The 15,480-nt window shown below is 42.9% G+C and overlaps 1 protein-coding gene across 1 annotated transcript in view; it reads left to right on the top strand.

The window, feature by feature from the left end:
- The window catches only part of SATB2 (SATB homeobox 2), a 170,535-nt gene extending 155,650 nt beyond the window's left edge, over positions 1 to 14,885 (top strand). Inside the window, 2 exon segments of the mRNA XM_006082379.3 lie at positions 14,125 to 14,618; positions 14,758 to 14,885. Coding sequence (XP_006082441.1) covers positions 14,125 to 14,586 — 462 coding nt within the window. The 3' untranslated portion in view covers positions 14,587 to 14,618; positions 14,758 to 14,885.
- The last annotated feature ends 595 nt before the right edge of the window (positions 14,886 to 15,480 follow it).

Genomic DNA, 15,480 nt, shown 5'->3' with positions numbered 1-15,480 from the left:
CTGCATGAATCACTGTATGATATTACTAGCCTATTCAAAGCATATGTCTGCATTTAATAAGTTTCACAAACGACTGTCACTCAGCTCTTTTTGGTGATAAGTGTATTTTTCAATGAGCGGCCATCTACCTTGTCACTGCTTTCCTCCCCTTGGAGCTGAAGACATGGTCTGAATTTTAGGAAGACTTCGGTCTGCATGGCACTTCTGTCACCAGTGCAGAGCGATTCTGGACCTTGGAGGACAAGTGTTGAGTTTCAGTCACTCAGACGCAGTGCCTGACCTGTGCCAGTGCCAAGCGTGTGGAGGTGGATCACACAGCATCCCCTCCCCAGGAGCTCACAGATTTGTGGTGAGACAGGTGCAGGACAGATGACTACAACCCCCAGCTTGGAAGTGGGACAGAGGAGGAAAAGCCTAAAGCAGGGGCACATGTACCCGAGAGCCAGCGGGAGGAGGCCCGCCCAGGGCGCTTACAGAATCCTCATAGAGGAGCTGTCCGGGTGCAGGGGCGGCAGAGGCCCGAGGTGGAGGGGCACCGCAGCATAGGGTGGCGGCCGCAGCTGTGGGGTCCGAGGGCAGCCCGAGAGGCAGGGGTGGAGGAGCAAGGCCGGGGCCGGGTCAGGAGCCTTCTCGGAAGCCCCGAGGCCTTGCCTGTCTTAGGGCCGCGGAAGGCCTTTGGGAAGATGCTCTCTTGGCCGTGGCAGAAGGCCAGTTGGGAGGAAGTCAGTCATTCAGGCCATCAATGGTCAAGGCCTGAGCAACAGCAATGGAGTGAGTGTGGAGAGGGAGACATGACCCCAGACGTGTTTGAAATTTAGGATTGGTCAGCAGCCAGGGATTGACTACATGTGGGGGTTCGGGTGAGGGGCACCTCGGGGGCGGGGTCTGGAGCACCAGCCAGCGTTCCTGATGACCTCCCGGCCCCTGGCATCTGTAAGTAGGTTTGTTTTGTGCAGAATTTTCAGCTCTTCCATTAAATCCACCCAGAAGCACATTCCCATCTGAAAGTATAATGCCTGGCAGTTCTGGTCCCTGAGGACGGCCACACAGGTGGGCAGCAGGCGGCTTGCAGCCGTGAGCTGGAGAAGCAGAGTGTATTCTCGTATTATTATTGATGAACGGCGGCATTCTCTTCCATACGAACAACTGTGAGCCTTCTGTTGCCCCACCCTGTGTGCTCAGGAAGCTAAGGCTCAGAGACACCAGGGGACTTGCTCTGTGCGTCTGAGCTGGGCCGGCCACGCCCGCGGGCACATGGCTCACCTGCAGGTGCAGACCCCGGGCTTCCTGTGGGGAAGGAATCCCCAGGGAACGAGGAGCGAGCCTTGCCCTTCCCAGTGGCCATCTTGGCGTGCTGCGAGGGAGACGGACATTCATTTTCTTGAGGAAACCACCCCCTGGCCCGTCTGCTTTCCATCTCACTTGGTGCGCTTGCCACCGAGTTTAGAAGCCAGTTTCCCCATCCCTGGTTCCGTTCACGTGGTAGGGTTATTCCTGCGGAGGGTGTGAAGCCAGCATCCTCGCACATTAATTAAAAGTGGCTTAGACTTTAAAAGAATGATGCAGAATTAGCCTTCGGGAAGTTCTACCTCCTGTCGTTTCATCTTTCCATATTCCTTTTCTCTTGAGAGACAGTCAAGCCAAGGGAGCCGGTTTCTGATGACATGACGTGAGTTTGATAAGCTCTCCTCTGACACCTTTTCACGGCTAAGCCTCCGGGAATCTTCGCTGCCACGCCCTGGGGGTCAGTGGCCTCCACTTTACGGCTGGCCAAGGAGAAAGCCCTCCTTTGATCATTTGACTCTGTTTCCCCAGTTTGGACGTGAGGTTATAATACACCACAATGTCAGCGTGTGGTGATGCTGGCTACTCCGTCTTCCACCAGAGGGGTTGGTGATAATGCGCTGCCTAAGGCTCGCTTTCTATAAAAGGAATATTTGTGCTTTTATGTGTTTGATCCACACGGCGCAGTTTTCTTAAGTCCTGTCATTAAGTGGTTACATCCAGAAAGCAAGAAATACGCTGAGGTAGTATTTTATTGGCGAACGTCTAATATTTTCACTAACCATAGCTGTCAGATGGTTCTGACTTCTGCGTGCCCCGACTGTAAAAATTATGCAGGAAATGCGGCCCATCCTGGGATTCCCAGGAGCCTCCTGTGAGGCCTCGGACACATGGGTTACCTTCTTTCTTTTTTCTGCCCCAAGTAAACAATCTAATCCAAACTTTCTCCTTAAGTAATTTAATAAATCCTCCTCTTTAAGAAGCTGGGAGAGGACAAAACTACAGTGTCACTTAGGGTCATCACAGTTAGGGGATAGTTAGGCCTCATCCGAGTCCTGGCTGGGCTTTGTCAGGACTTCTCTCTCTCTTTGGTGCTAGGACATCTTGATGAAATGAGGTCTGTGCTTTTTTAAAAGTGGGGTTAGCATGTGGGAGGGGAACTTCTCCATCATGTATTCCAATTTTTCTGACTTCTTTGCCTTCACTTTTAACTCCTAACTTGAAACACTGAATAGTATCCTCTGTGGTTTCCAGGGTTATTTTTATATTTTAATTGGAAGATATTTATTCACACCAAAATGAAATTGTGCTCAAAACTTAAATTGAAATGGAGCATACTTTTGTGTTTTTCTTCATATCCTAGCCCTAAGCAGCAGCAAGAGTATGTTTGTTGTAGGTTAGGCTCTGGGGTTTGTGACTTGGGGCCAGAGCTCAACTTCATGTATTCATTTCCTCCTTTGAAGAATAAATGCAACAGTACCCACTTACACTTTGAAATACAGTAAATGCTGTGATAATGTCCTAATTCTATGATTAAATGGTTATAGGAACTTGACCCCCAAGTCACATTGTATAGTGAGTGTGTAAATCAAGAAGAGTAATGCTTTCTTTCAGTGATGCTCACATGATTTATTGAGATTCTGTGACTTAAAGTATATATAATTACTTTTCCCCATGTTATCCTCATTTTTAGGTCATTCTTTACCAAAGAGTTATTTTTAAGTTACTGTTTTTGTCACTGGATTTATAAATACTAGGAGATTTGGAAGTGGTTTGAGTTCTGACTCTAGCTTTATCTTAGGAATCATTTTTAAATCTTCATTGACACAGTTCTTGGGTTGGCTACATGATATCTGTACTTAGGAAAATGCATGTATTCTCTGCCTCCATTTAATGTAACATGTTTTCATATAACAGGAACCAAAATCCTGCTCTGGTTAAACTTACTGGATGCAATGTATTGATCTGAAGTAGTGTCTGCATTCTATCTTTTAAATCTTACTTTGAATCTGTTTTAAAAATTCACAATTTAGAGCTCACCGAGTCACGCATCACTGGCATTGGTTGTTGTTTTCATTCGGGTCACGCTTCTTCTGACCTTGAGCATTATTTTAGCCCGCTGGATTCACCGTCTAAGAATTCTAATGGGTCATCCTTATCCCAAACCCTTCCCACATCTTTCTCTCTTGGCCTTTGCTATTGATGTGGTATTATGCATTTTCAGATTGGCTTTTTTAATACATGATGAATTCCTGGTATTCAAGTGATCCCAACCTTTTACCCTCTTTGTTTAGTCACCCTGGTTACCTTTAACTTGAACTAGACCTTTTTTTTCATTCATGATGGTGCAACAGCCACTTTTTTCTTGGTTCTACCCAGGAAGCAAGTCATGCATTTGTTTTCAAATCATTATTCCACAGGTAACTGCCAGTCCTCGTCATGTCCATGTTAGTCCTTAATCATTTTAACACAAATATAAAGTCTTTAAAGACACTTTAGTGGTACCTGTACCTTCAGTCTGGCCTTAAAGAGATGGGTCTCCTCTGTGCATATTTCTGTTTTGAGAAGACGCTATGAAGGAGGTGGGGGTGATGGGAGCAGGGAGGATATGAATGCCCGTGGGTGCCAGGCAAGTGGAACTGGGGTGGGTGGGATGGGAGATGGTTTCTCCTGGGCAGAAGGATACATGGCCGTGGCCTGGACCATTCTGAAGAGTCTGTTCCTCCTGAGTCATCGCACGGATTCTGTCTGTCCTGTTGGTAGAATGTTGGTCATACTATCAGTGATGCTGATGAAGGGAAAGGTATCATTGCCTTTAGATTCAAGACATGTCCATGCTTGGCCTCTTTACATTCTAACAGGAGAAATGGTTGTTTGTTAAGCTGCATGATGTCTATTTGATTGAGATATAGTTGCTCATCTTGACTCTGCTTAATTTACTGTCTGTCAGCTCATCTCTTACAGTGCGGGAGCCGCTACCCAGCTGCTACCTCTTCTGTGTTTGCACACTCTGGCCACTCCCAATAGTCGGATCAGTGATTGCACTCCACCCTATTTTATTTTTTTTTACCCAAACCATCCCATAGTCGTTAGCATAAGTTGTTCTCAGTTTGTTACCAAAGAGGAAATGATATAAGCCAAAGGCTGTTTTAAGAACTAGGCTTTTTCCAACACCCAAGTTTATTCTAACAGATTATTGTGTCACAGTGCTTTTATCTTTGTCCAAAGTGTTTATTTTGAGAAGCAATTATTAAACTGCATTAAAAACATACATGATGTCCCAATATCATCTTGGTTACAATATTAAAGGAAACTCAGACTAAGGCTGGATGAAATTGAACACATATTTCCATGTCAGACTTCCTACCATTTTGCTTGTTTGTATTGATTTCTCTTGACATGATCTTCTTTTATTGAGCACTGCTCTTTTTTTTCCTTATTCTCTCTCTCTCTCTCTCCTTTTTTAATTTTTAAAACAATCCCCTTCCTATAGCTGTATGTGCTAAGAGCAATTGTAAAAGGAGACCGACTTATATTAAACCTGCCTGGAGTCAAAATGTAATCTAACACCTGTAGTCTGCAATTTGTCATCACTTCATGGATACTTTTTTTTTTTTTTTTAATAACAGATTTCCTGAGTTTTGACCTTAGGATACTGTATAATCCAAAAAAAGCAACAAAAACTAAAGCGTGGTTTTTAATAAGTCTTATAATGTTAGGATGTGAAATTACAACCAGAAGAGCCAACTCAAGTAAGATCACTTGGACTTAGAAATAGTCTGAATTGTGTTTCTTGGAGAATGGTTTGCCTGTGAAAATGTCTTTGAGTGATAAAGTCAAGAGACCAGTCGTAATGCATGTGTAATTTCTCTTACATTCATTCCTTAAGATGTTCCCGGGGACTTGGCTCAGATAAGGATGTCTTACACTGTGGGGTCCATTTTGAATGTTATAGTGAAGTGCTTGATTTTCATTAGGAAAACGACAGGCCTATTTGTTGAGTGTGATTCATGTATTTCAGAAATTTTCAAACTTTTTGGTATCCAGATCCCTTTTTACTTTTGCTTTTGAGAACTCCAATAATGTGTTTTAACTGTGAGTATTTACCATAGTAGAAATTAATTCTGAGAAAATTTAAAAAATGTTTAATTTTAAAATAAGTATAAGAATATGTGATATGTATAAATAATATATATTTTTTAAAAATATATTTTATTGATTTTTTACAGAGAGGAAGGGAGAAGGATAGAGAGTTAGAAACATCGATGAGAGAGAAACACTGACCAGCTGCCTCTTGCGCATCCCCTACTGGGGATGTGCCCGCAACCAAGGTACATGTCCTTGACCGGAATCGAACCTGGGACCCTTGAGTCCGCAGGCCGATGCTCTATCCACTGAGCCAAACCGGTTAGGGCAAATAATATATATTTATGAAAAAATAACTATTTCTAAAACAAAGAAATGAGAAGAGTACCATAGGTTTGTATATTTTTTGTAAATATTTTTTAATATCTGGCTTAACTGGATCCTCATAATTGCTTTTTCATTCAATATGACACAATATATGGTTTTGGTTCAAGTAAATGAAGAAAAGCAAGCCTCCCACAGACATGCAGTTAGAAAGGGAAGGAATATATTCATAGCCTCCCAGGTAATATTCTTCTTTGATACTATAGCAAAACTCTACAAGTGGTTTCTTACAGGATATTTGCCAATTAGAATCTAAAATCATATTGATGAACTTTTCATATATTTTTTTTAACTTTGTAACTCATTCATTTGCCTTGCACTTTGAATGTTTCTTTTACCTATTTATGATGTTGCAATACCATGAATTGGTCATTTGGAAAATATTGAGTTATATAGATCTAAATTTTGACATATTCCATTCTAGGACATCTTAAAGAATTGTTAAATCACCATCAATATCATTAGGAAAGTTTTAAGATTGTGGGGAGCTTTTAATTTTATAATGGCAGCTACAAGTTTTCCAAAATTTGAATTTTTGCTTGAAAGATCCATTTTTATCATTGGCCACAAATACTATCAGATATTTTCCTTGAAGTAACAGGCTTACTTCACTTTTAAGGAAATGTCTGCCAAATACCCAACTCTGAATAACCTTAGTTTGTCTGTTAGTTGTTCCTTCCAATAAAAATGATGCTCTTTCTCATGACCACCATCTTCCATCTTCCTTCTTGCACCTTCAGAGGTGCGTCCCATTTCTTCCTGCAGAGTATTTTGAAAAAGTATGCTCAAGGATTGGGACTTAATATAATTCCTCATATGTTACTACATCATCAAGGGCCTTCTTACATGAAAGTGGCATTTCTACTGTGCGTGTGGCTGTGAAGAATATAGCTAGATGCAGCTTGATGCCGCTGACCTGATTTATGCCAACAGGCCAGCAGTGTTCCCACCACTGCTTTTGCACCTTCAGTATAAATTTCAGCATGATCAGAAGGCAAATACTGTCTTAGTTCTGCCATGAAAATAGTTTTGAGGTCATGGACGTCTTCATGGGGTATTGGGATCCTCCCGGGTGTCTCTGGACCACATTTTGAGAACCATTGACAAAGGATGTCTTCCTAAGGGGGGGAGCCCAGGCGGTGTATATAGAAGGTGTCACCTCCAACAGGACTATGACTGTGAAGTATAATTTAATGTAACAGATGCTTAAGAGGCAACGCCCAAGTGCTAGGTGGCATGTTAAAGATCAAAGACGGAGGTAGTGCATGTGCAAAAGAAATAAGAGCGCTTATTGGTTGACAGCTCTATTTGCAGATCTGTTGATTTTTGGTGTGAAAGGAAAGAAATCTCTGAATTTGTTGATGACTCACAATTGATAGAAAAATACACGAGGCAGTATACTACTGATTCTTAAATCCTCTTTTCATTCATAATGGTAGTAACTACTTATGAAAACCTTATGACAAGAACTCTGCTAAGAACTTAACATGCACTGTCTCGCGTATTCCTCATATCACTACATGAAAGATGTTACAGAATAGCAAAGTGGCTTTCTCAGACTCACCAGGCTAGTAAACAGATGTGCTTTTGGGAGTAAGGCTGGATTCAAAACCAGAACTTTGTGACCCCCAAACTCTTGCTCACAACTTCTATAACAATCGTCTTATGGGTTATACCATGCCCCGGAATGTTTTGTTGTTGTTTTTTTTAAATACAAGAAATGGTAAATTTATATATATATATATATTCTCTCCTATACAAACTAAATGTAAGTTTCTATGATGAGTAAAGTTTCTTTACTTTTAAAACATAGTTTGTAAAAAAAATAAATAGTAAGATGCGCAGAACAAGAATAATAACTGGTCTGAAAGTAGAGAGGATATGGAGTTAATTTAGTGCCACAGAGCACAGAGGACCTGAGCACTCAGCGTGCCAGGCATATGGCGTGCCCGTGTGTAGGTCACAGTCCAATCATTGAGATAGATATACGGTATTTACATTCATCATTAATCATTAATGCTAAGTTCTCCCCATAGAATTTTTGAGTCAAAATTAACAGTCTTAAATGATGCTTTAGAAAAAAGGGTAATATTAGGGTGTAGCACTGGGTAGTTGAAATTTAAGACAAATATCTCAAGTTATATGGTATTTTTTATATATGGTATTTTTTTTAATAGCAGAATTTATTCATTCATTCATTTAACAAAGTCTAATTGAGTTATGCACAGGGTCTTTCAACCAGTTGTTATCATCTATTAAATATATTCCTCTCGGGATTCTTAGTGGAAGAATGCTTTCCTCTTTTGGGTCAACTATTTTACATTCTGTCGTCATAGAATGCGGTAAGAGTAAACCAGTCCAAGTAATTCTGATACGAACTCAAAATAAATGCAACAAAGCCATCTTGTTTGTGTCCTCATCTCATGTGCACGTGGACGTGCATCAACCCTGAGGACCCGAAGCTCGGGGAGGTTCACCTCTCTGGGTGGGACTTGTCCGAGAGAGGTGGCAGCGACCACCTGGGCAAGTTTGTTTCCACCTATTGCCACCCCGGATCAGCCACCCTCTGCAGTCACCTCCTTAATCATTTCTCATTTTCTCTCTATAAAAAGACCACAAAGTCTTGGCTTATTATAAGTAATCCATTTCACCCCATAATGATACAGTGAATTATATACTTTCCTCAACTTAATCATTCAAGATCTCACTTCCTTCCCTGCAGGCAAAAACCATTATATTTTACACATGACTCCCAGCTGGTTTTCATTGAAGCCCTCAGAATGTATTTGAACACTGAGAGGTTTAAGAAGCACTGCTTTATCTGCCTCAGATTTTGTCATGGTACCATTTTGTCGCTGTGTTTTCAAGATGTTCAGTTTTGAGGGCTGACAACGGTGTGTCCATATTCTGACCGCGCTTCATCACTGGGCAAGGAGGCTTGGGTTTCATTCTGCAGCTGATGTCTCTTTTGAATATATTTACAACATTGTTTGTTTGTTTTTTGTCACATCTTCATGTCCTTTTATGTACATGTATGTCATATTTAGACCAGGGAGATTTCAGCAAATAAATTAGAAGGAACGTAGACTTTTAACTTTCTATTTGTTTATGTCCTACCCATAACCTATTCATCAACACCTAATTGTTGAAGATAGGACTCCTTATTAGAAAGCTTTGTAAGTTAATAGGTTCAATTATTATAGACATTCCATAAATATTTGATGAGTGGATCCTTTTTCACTCTTTTGACCCAAGGTTGATTGTTTTAAGCCTAATTTCTTTTAGACATGCTAAGCATGTCTGATGAAGAGGGTAGCCGTCAGCTAAGTGTAAATCGACCATTCTCTTGAGGAGAGAATGCCCGTGCATCTTTCTGGTTGTGTTTATGATAGCGTTGCTATTTGTGGAAGGCCCTTGAAAGTCCAGTAATATCTTACAAACTGAGTTTTTCTTACTTCACATGTGGATAGATGAATATTTCTCTTCTCTCTAGTAATAGTGGCAGTTTCACGTCCCACTATATTTTGGGCTGATTATGATTGCAGTTCATTGTGAGGACGTTCATCACCCTGACCGTAGATGCCAAGGTCCTTTGCTCTGGCCAAGGCCACCTCTGCACCGTCTAGTGTAGGCTGCCCACCACCACTTCCTGCGATGAGGGAAATGAGCCCTGTCTGTGCTGTCCAAGATGGTACTGCACAGTGTGGTCATCAAGCACCTGAGAAGTGGCTAATGTGACTGAGGAACTGAGCTTTTTCTTTTTTAGTTTCAATTAATTTAACTCTAAATGTGAACAGACAGTGTGGCTAGTAGTTGCTCTGTTGGATGGCAGAGCTCTAACGTGGGATCTTCCTTGATGTTTCAAATACACTGAGTGTCTTCCTGCCTCGGGCCCTTCTGCTGGCTGTTTCCTGTGTCCGATGCTCTTCTTCTTGGTTTGGTCCTCACTCCCTCAGGCCTCTGCTCAAATGCTTCCTCCTCAGGGAGGCTTCCTTGAGTCACTGTTTCTAAAATAACGTCCCCTCCCCTCACTTCTCCTCATCTATTGCTCTATTTTTGCTTATAGTAGTTATTGCTACCTGATGTTTTGTTTATGGTCTGCCACCTTTGCTCTAGAGACTTCGTTCAGTTTTCCAATGCAATCTTGCTCACAGAAGGCAGGAGCACATACGTTTAAGGGCATTGGATTTAAAAGCAGACAGACAAGTTTTAGAATCCCAGTTCTGCTACTTACAAGCTCCGTGGCCCCAGAAAAATTGTCTGAACTCTGAACTCCAGCTTCCTCATCATAAAATGGGGTAAAAAAACACCTACCACCTACCTCCAGGGTTACTGTGAAAATAAAATATATTTACAGCATTTAAGCTAGTTTTTAGCTCATAATACTCTTTCTACCACCTACTAATGCCATCATCATTTTTTTTTTATTATTGAAGCCAATTAGAAATTTCAGTGCTATTAACCCTAATTGTTGTATTGAAAAGTCAACTATAGAGTTATGGCAGCCAATTGATGTTTTGCTCTCACATCAGTGTTTCTCTTTTGCTCTCACATCAGTGTTTCTCTCTCCCTCTCCCTTCTTCTGTCTCTCTCTTTAAAAAAAAACAAAATCAATAGGCCCTTTTGGTGACTTGTAAGACAGTCTGACCTTAGAGCTACTCATTTTGTCAATCTCTATTTTTCTTTATCTCTTCAAAGATGCTAGAAATACCACTTAACCTTGTTCATGGAACAGTGCCATGCTGCCCAACTCACTAGAGAACATTGACCGGAAACAAGAGAGTCCACTTTGTAGATCATGTCTACTGCTGTTACTTCTCTGAGAAACATCTTTCTCTCCTGTGATGGGCTGGCATTGTTCCTTGGACACCTGCTTTCTCAGACCCACAGCACCCGGTGGTCTTCATTTCCAACGGAAAGGGTTTCCCAAGATGCTCCGTGTTTTCAGGTTGTTCTTGATCCAAATAGCACTTCCCTGCTGCACCGGGAGGGTGATAAACGTCGTCACTGTGCAGTTCTCAGCACTGCCTGGCACAGAGGACACAGTCAGTAAGGGCAGCTGTGATCCCCGCTGTTTCTGTTTCATGTGTGGCTTCCCGTGTGCATGTGTTGCCGCTGCTGTGTCCTAATGAAGCAGGGCGGTGTGCGGGCCCGCTGGGTGGACAGACCCTGTCATGCGGAAAGATTACAGTAACTTCCAAGTAGAGTTTTGGAAAAATCTCTTTAAATCTAACCAGTGCACAATGGAAAACCCCTAAAGAACCAATCTGATGATTTAATTAAATGGAACCGTTGTGCTGACTTTTACTACAGAAGGCAAGCATAATTTAGAAAATGGGGCATTTTAATTCTCTTTTGTTTTCCAATTAATGCAATTGCTCTAATAGGGGGTACTCGTGCCTGAGTGTCTGATCTTCGAGTATGTATATATTCCATACATAATTCCAGTCTCCCTCGCTCACCAGAAAACCCACCCCTCACCTGTTGACATGGGGGTTCATTTATTGCAGGGCCCGGCCGCCCACATTTTGACCTCCGAGGCAGGGTCTTCCTGCCATCAAGGCTGCCGTGGGCAGTGCGGCCCACCACGCCACTCCGCATCTCCTGCTGCTGTAATTAGGGTGTTGAAGTAATGGGGCTCACTTTTTGCTGATGCCAGCTTCCCATGGCAGACCACACGAGTTTGCTCTTAGTTGAAAGCGATAAAGCAAACGCCAGGAACATTCATTTTAATTGGCCAACATCACATGGACCTCCTGAGCCACTGTTTCATGGTCTCTGTTTCAGATTTCTTTTTACTCCCGGCAGTCAGCTTAGAATGAGATATTCTTATTTGCGTTAGATTATCCTTTTGATTGTTGTCTTGATTGTCACTTGATTATCAATTACTATTTGAAAAGTTTCATCCTCTTTTATCGTTATCGTAGGTGACAATTTCATCTGCCCCAATATTTGTTAAATTCTATGTAACAGACTGGTATTTTCCCATTGCTGAGAAGTTATTTTCTCATCAGATGGTCCCTAAGACGAGGATAAATGTCAGAGATTTTTTTTTTTCTTAAACACTTGCTTTGATGGTGATGTTTTATAGCTAAAAAGGAAAATGGGTCACATGGGTAGTGTGTGGTGGTGACAGTGATGGTGGTGAGGGTGGGGGGACTAGTGATTCCTTAATGTAACTAGACATGTTTTCTTCAGCACTGATTAAACGGACTTCCCCCTGAACTCTGGAAAGTATTGAACGTGTTACTTTAACATGAAAAAGATGGTATACAATAGGAGAGAATGGTGAGAGGAGAAACGTGTGTTTATTTTTTAGAAAGTACACTCACTGTTCTTAAAGGGCTTGGCAAGATCCAGGAAGTTAGGCAGGATCTGGGTAGGAGAAATGTGGTCTTTGCCTTTGCAATAGTGGGGCCACCATGTGCGCCTCTTCCTTCCACAACATCGCTGCTGCCCTTGCGAGGCATCAGCAGAGCTGGGCTTCCTCCTTGGGATCCATGCCCTGCCCCCTCTCCTGGAAGCCCTCCCCCTCTCCCGGCAGCCCTCCCCCCATATGACCCTTCTCACATGGGCTGATGACTAGAGTGCAGGGAGTGGTTCTGACTGTTTCCTCTGTATTGCTTCCTTTTTTTGTCATATTAAATAAGTTCATAAATATATATTAAAGGGGGGAATTATTTTACGCAGAGGGATATCACTAAGAAGATCAAGAATAAACTTGCCATCCTGGCTGGTGTGCTCTGAGCCCCATCCCATGCACCAGAAAGGCCATGGCTTCACTTCCCAGTCAGAGCACAGACCCAGGTTGTGGGTTTAGTCCCCGTGTTGGGGTATGTAGGGGAGGCAACTGATGATGTTTTTCTCTCACATGGGTGTTTCTCTCCCTCTCCCTCCCTCTCTCTCTAGAATCAATGAAAAAACATATCCTTCGGTGAGGATTAAAAAAAAAATAGCTTGCCTAACTAGCTTTTTTAAAAAAAAATAAGTGGAGGATAGGTAGAGATAAAACAGAAATTTAAATTAATTACAACTAGAAAACCTTGATATTAAGGGTAAAAATACAGAAAGTAGACAATGTGTGCAAAACAGGATTAATAGTTTATAGTGACATTGAGAAAGTCCACCTATATGAGTATGAAACAGTCATTTAAAATTCATAGTTTACAAAACAGTTTTACCTTTAAATTCATGTGGAAGTTTTTATTTAAAAATATATATTTAAGGACCAACATCAGAGCCAAGAGAAAATACAGAAAAGTTCCCAGTTTTATGAAGGATTGGTTTTCTGGCTCCAATGTCCACGCTTCCTCTAAGAGTGATTGTGAGGCTGATGATAGCACTGGCTGTCATTTACTGGAAGTCTGCCCGAAGCCAGAGTGGATAAACTATGGCCCATGGGCCACGTTCAGATTGCCACCTGTTTTTGTAAATAAAATGGTATTGACACGTAGCCATGTTTGTTTGTGTGTATATTACTTATGGCTGATTTCATGCTTGAAAGATAGAGTTGAGTCATTCAACAGAGACTAAAATATTTGTTCTCTGGCCCTTCAGTGGATACGTTTGTCAGCCTGTGATTTCCGGTAGGCACTGTTCCTACGTACATTATGCCATTTACTCCTTTTTGCCACGTCCCTGGGAAGGGAGTCTTGTCCTTCTGCTATAGGGGATGAGATTGGGCTTAACGATGGTCAGTGTCTTGCACCTTAAGGACGCCCCGCTAAGCGGAAGCACCTGGACCTGAACCCATGGGTTGCCATTGCAGAGCCCACTTGTTCCTCTGGGTCCGGTTTCTTTGCCATTGGCTTTCAGGGAGGCAGCAGGCACGTCATGCTGGCTAACTGCAAGGAGGACTCTGGAGCCAGGTTGCCTGAATTCAAATGACCTTGGCCACCATGACCAACGTCTTCGTGCCTCAGAATGTAAATATCTGCCAACATCACTACGACTAACCTCTTTTTAAAAAACATTTTTAGGGATTTCAGAGAGGAAGGGAGAGGGAGAGAGAGAGAGAAAAAAACATCAATGATGAGAGAGAACCTTTGATCGGCTGCTTCCTGCACGCCCCAGGCTCGAGATGGAGCCCGCAAGCTGGATATGTGTGCCGACCGGGAGTCGCACCATGACCCCCCAGTTCATAGGTTGATGTTCAACCACTGAGCCACCGGGGCCGGGCTCTTACTAACCTCTTATAGATGTGAGTCTACATCCCCTGCAGTGCTCTTTGGTTTTCTGGAGGCCTGAGTGTCCAGGCGAGCACAGCCTCGCTCCCCTGCTGCACGGACAGCCCATCGTGCAGAGGAGGATGCCTCGGCGAAGGTCACATGGCGAGTCCCATGTTAACTTCCTTTTCCTTTGAACCAGCAGGTCCTGCACAGGCAGCAGGCCCAGGCTACCAAGGAGAGCTCCCCTCCCCGCGAGGAGGCCCCGCCCCCGCCGCCGCCCGCTGAAGACAGTTGTGCCAAAAAGCCCCGGTCTCGCACCAAGATCTCCTTGGAAGCCCTGGGGATCCTGCAGAGCTTCATCCACGACGTGGGCCTGTACCCCGACCAGGAGGCCATCCACACGCTCTCGGCGCAGCTGGACCTGCCCAAGCACACCATCATCAAGTTCTTCCAGAACCAGCGGTACCACGTGAAGCACCACGGCAAGCTCAAGGAGCACCTGGGCGCCGCGGTGGACGTGGCCGAGTACAAGGACGAGGAGCTGCTGACCGAGTCGGAGGAGAACGACAGCGAGGAGGGCTCGGAGGAGATGTTCAAGGTGGAGGCCGAGGAGGAGGGCGCCGACAAGGGCAAGGCCGCGCCCGCGGACAGCGACCAGAGATAATGTGAACCCCCACCAGGCACAGCAATACATCGGTCCAAGGATTTTCTGTTCTCGTTGCTTTTTTTAAAAAAAAAATTTTTTTTGGCTTTATTTTATTTTTGCCTTTTTTTTTTTTTTGGTCTGTTTGGTTTTTCTTACCTTTTTTGTTGTTGACATTTCTTTGTTGCACAGGATACACCTGTAGAGTGAATACGTTCAGTATTTCCCAATCAGACGTCGCCTTGGCAAAGACACTCGAGTGTTACACTTCGACCATGGACTGGAGCACAGTCATGCCGGCCCGGAGACGCTGCCTTCGCTGTTCTTGCACTTCATCGAAGAGCCAGGGGGCCAGTCCCGGGAGGAAAAGACGGACAAGACACATGAAGGAAGCGACACGTGTGTGTATATGTATATGTACATATCTATATATTTACATATATATATGAAAATTGCATGGGACAGAGAACCTTACAACCGGAAAGAAGAGACTGTGAAATGAGTTCTTGGAGAAGAGACTTGTTTATGTATTAAAAACAAAAAACCACTTCCCAGTGAGTCGCTTTGGCTTTTTGATAAACTTCGGCCTGCTCTCAGGGTGGGGTGACTATTTTTGAATTCCTATTTATTTTCTGTGTTTATCCCTGATTTTTTTTTTAATTCTATGGCTTCCTATCTGGCAGCTTGATGGGTAATTTTTGAGGTATGTATTTAACAAAATAAATCAACACTGCCAAAAAAAAAATAAAAATAAAAAAAAAAGTGAGAGAGAGAAAGAAGAAGAAGGTAAAGGGAAAAAAAAATCAGGGCACCTTAAATGATACAAGTCCAATTACTCTTAAAGACACAATGCACACTTAAACTGACTCGATATGTTCCGTTATTCAACCTGTCGTTGCTTTAGTGATCAGATGT

This window comes from Myotis lucifugus, unplaced genomic scaffold (genome assembly GCF_000147115.1).
Source record: "Myotis lucifugus unplaced genomic scaffold, Myoluc2.0 scaffold_3, whole genome shotgun sequence".
NCBI lineage: Eukaryota > Metazoa > Chordata > Mammalia > Chiroptera > Vespertilionidae > Myotis > Myotis lucifugus.
This window is presented reverse-complemented; position numbering and strand designations above follow the sequence as displayed.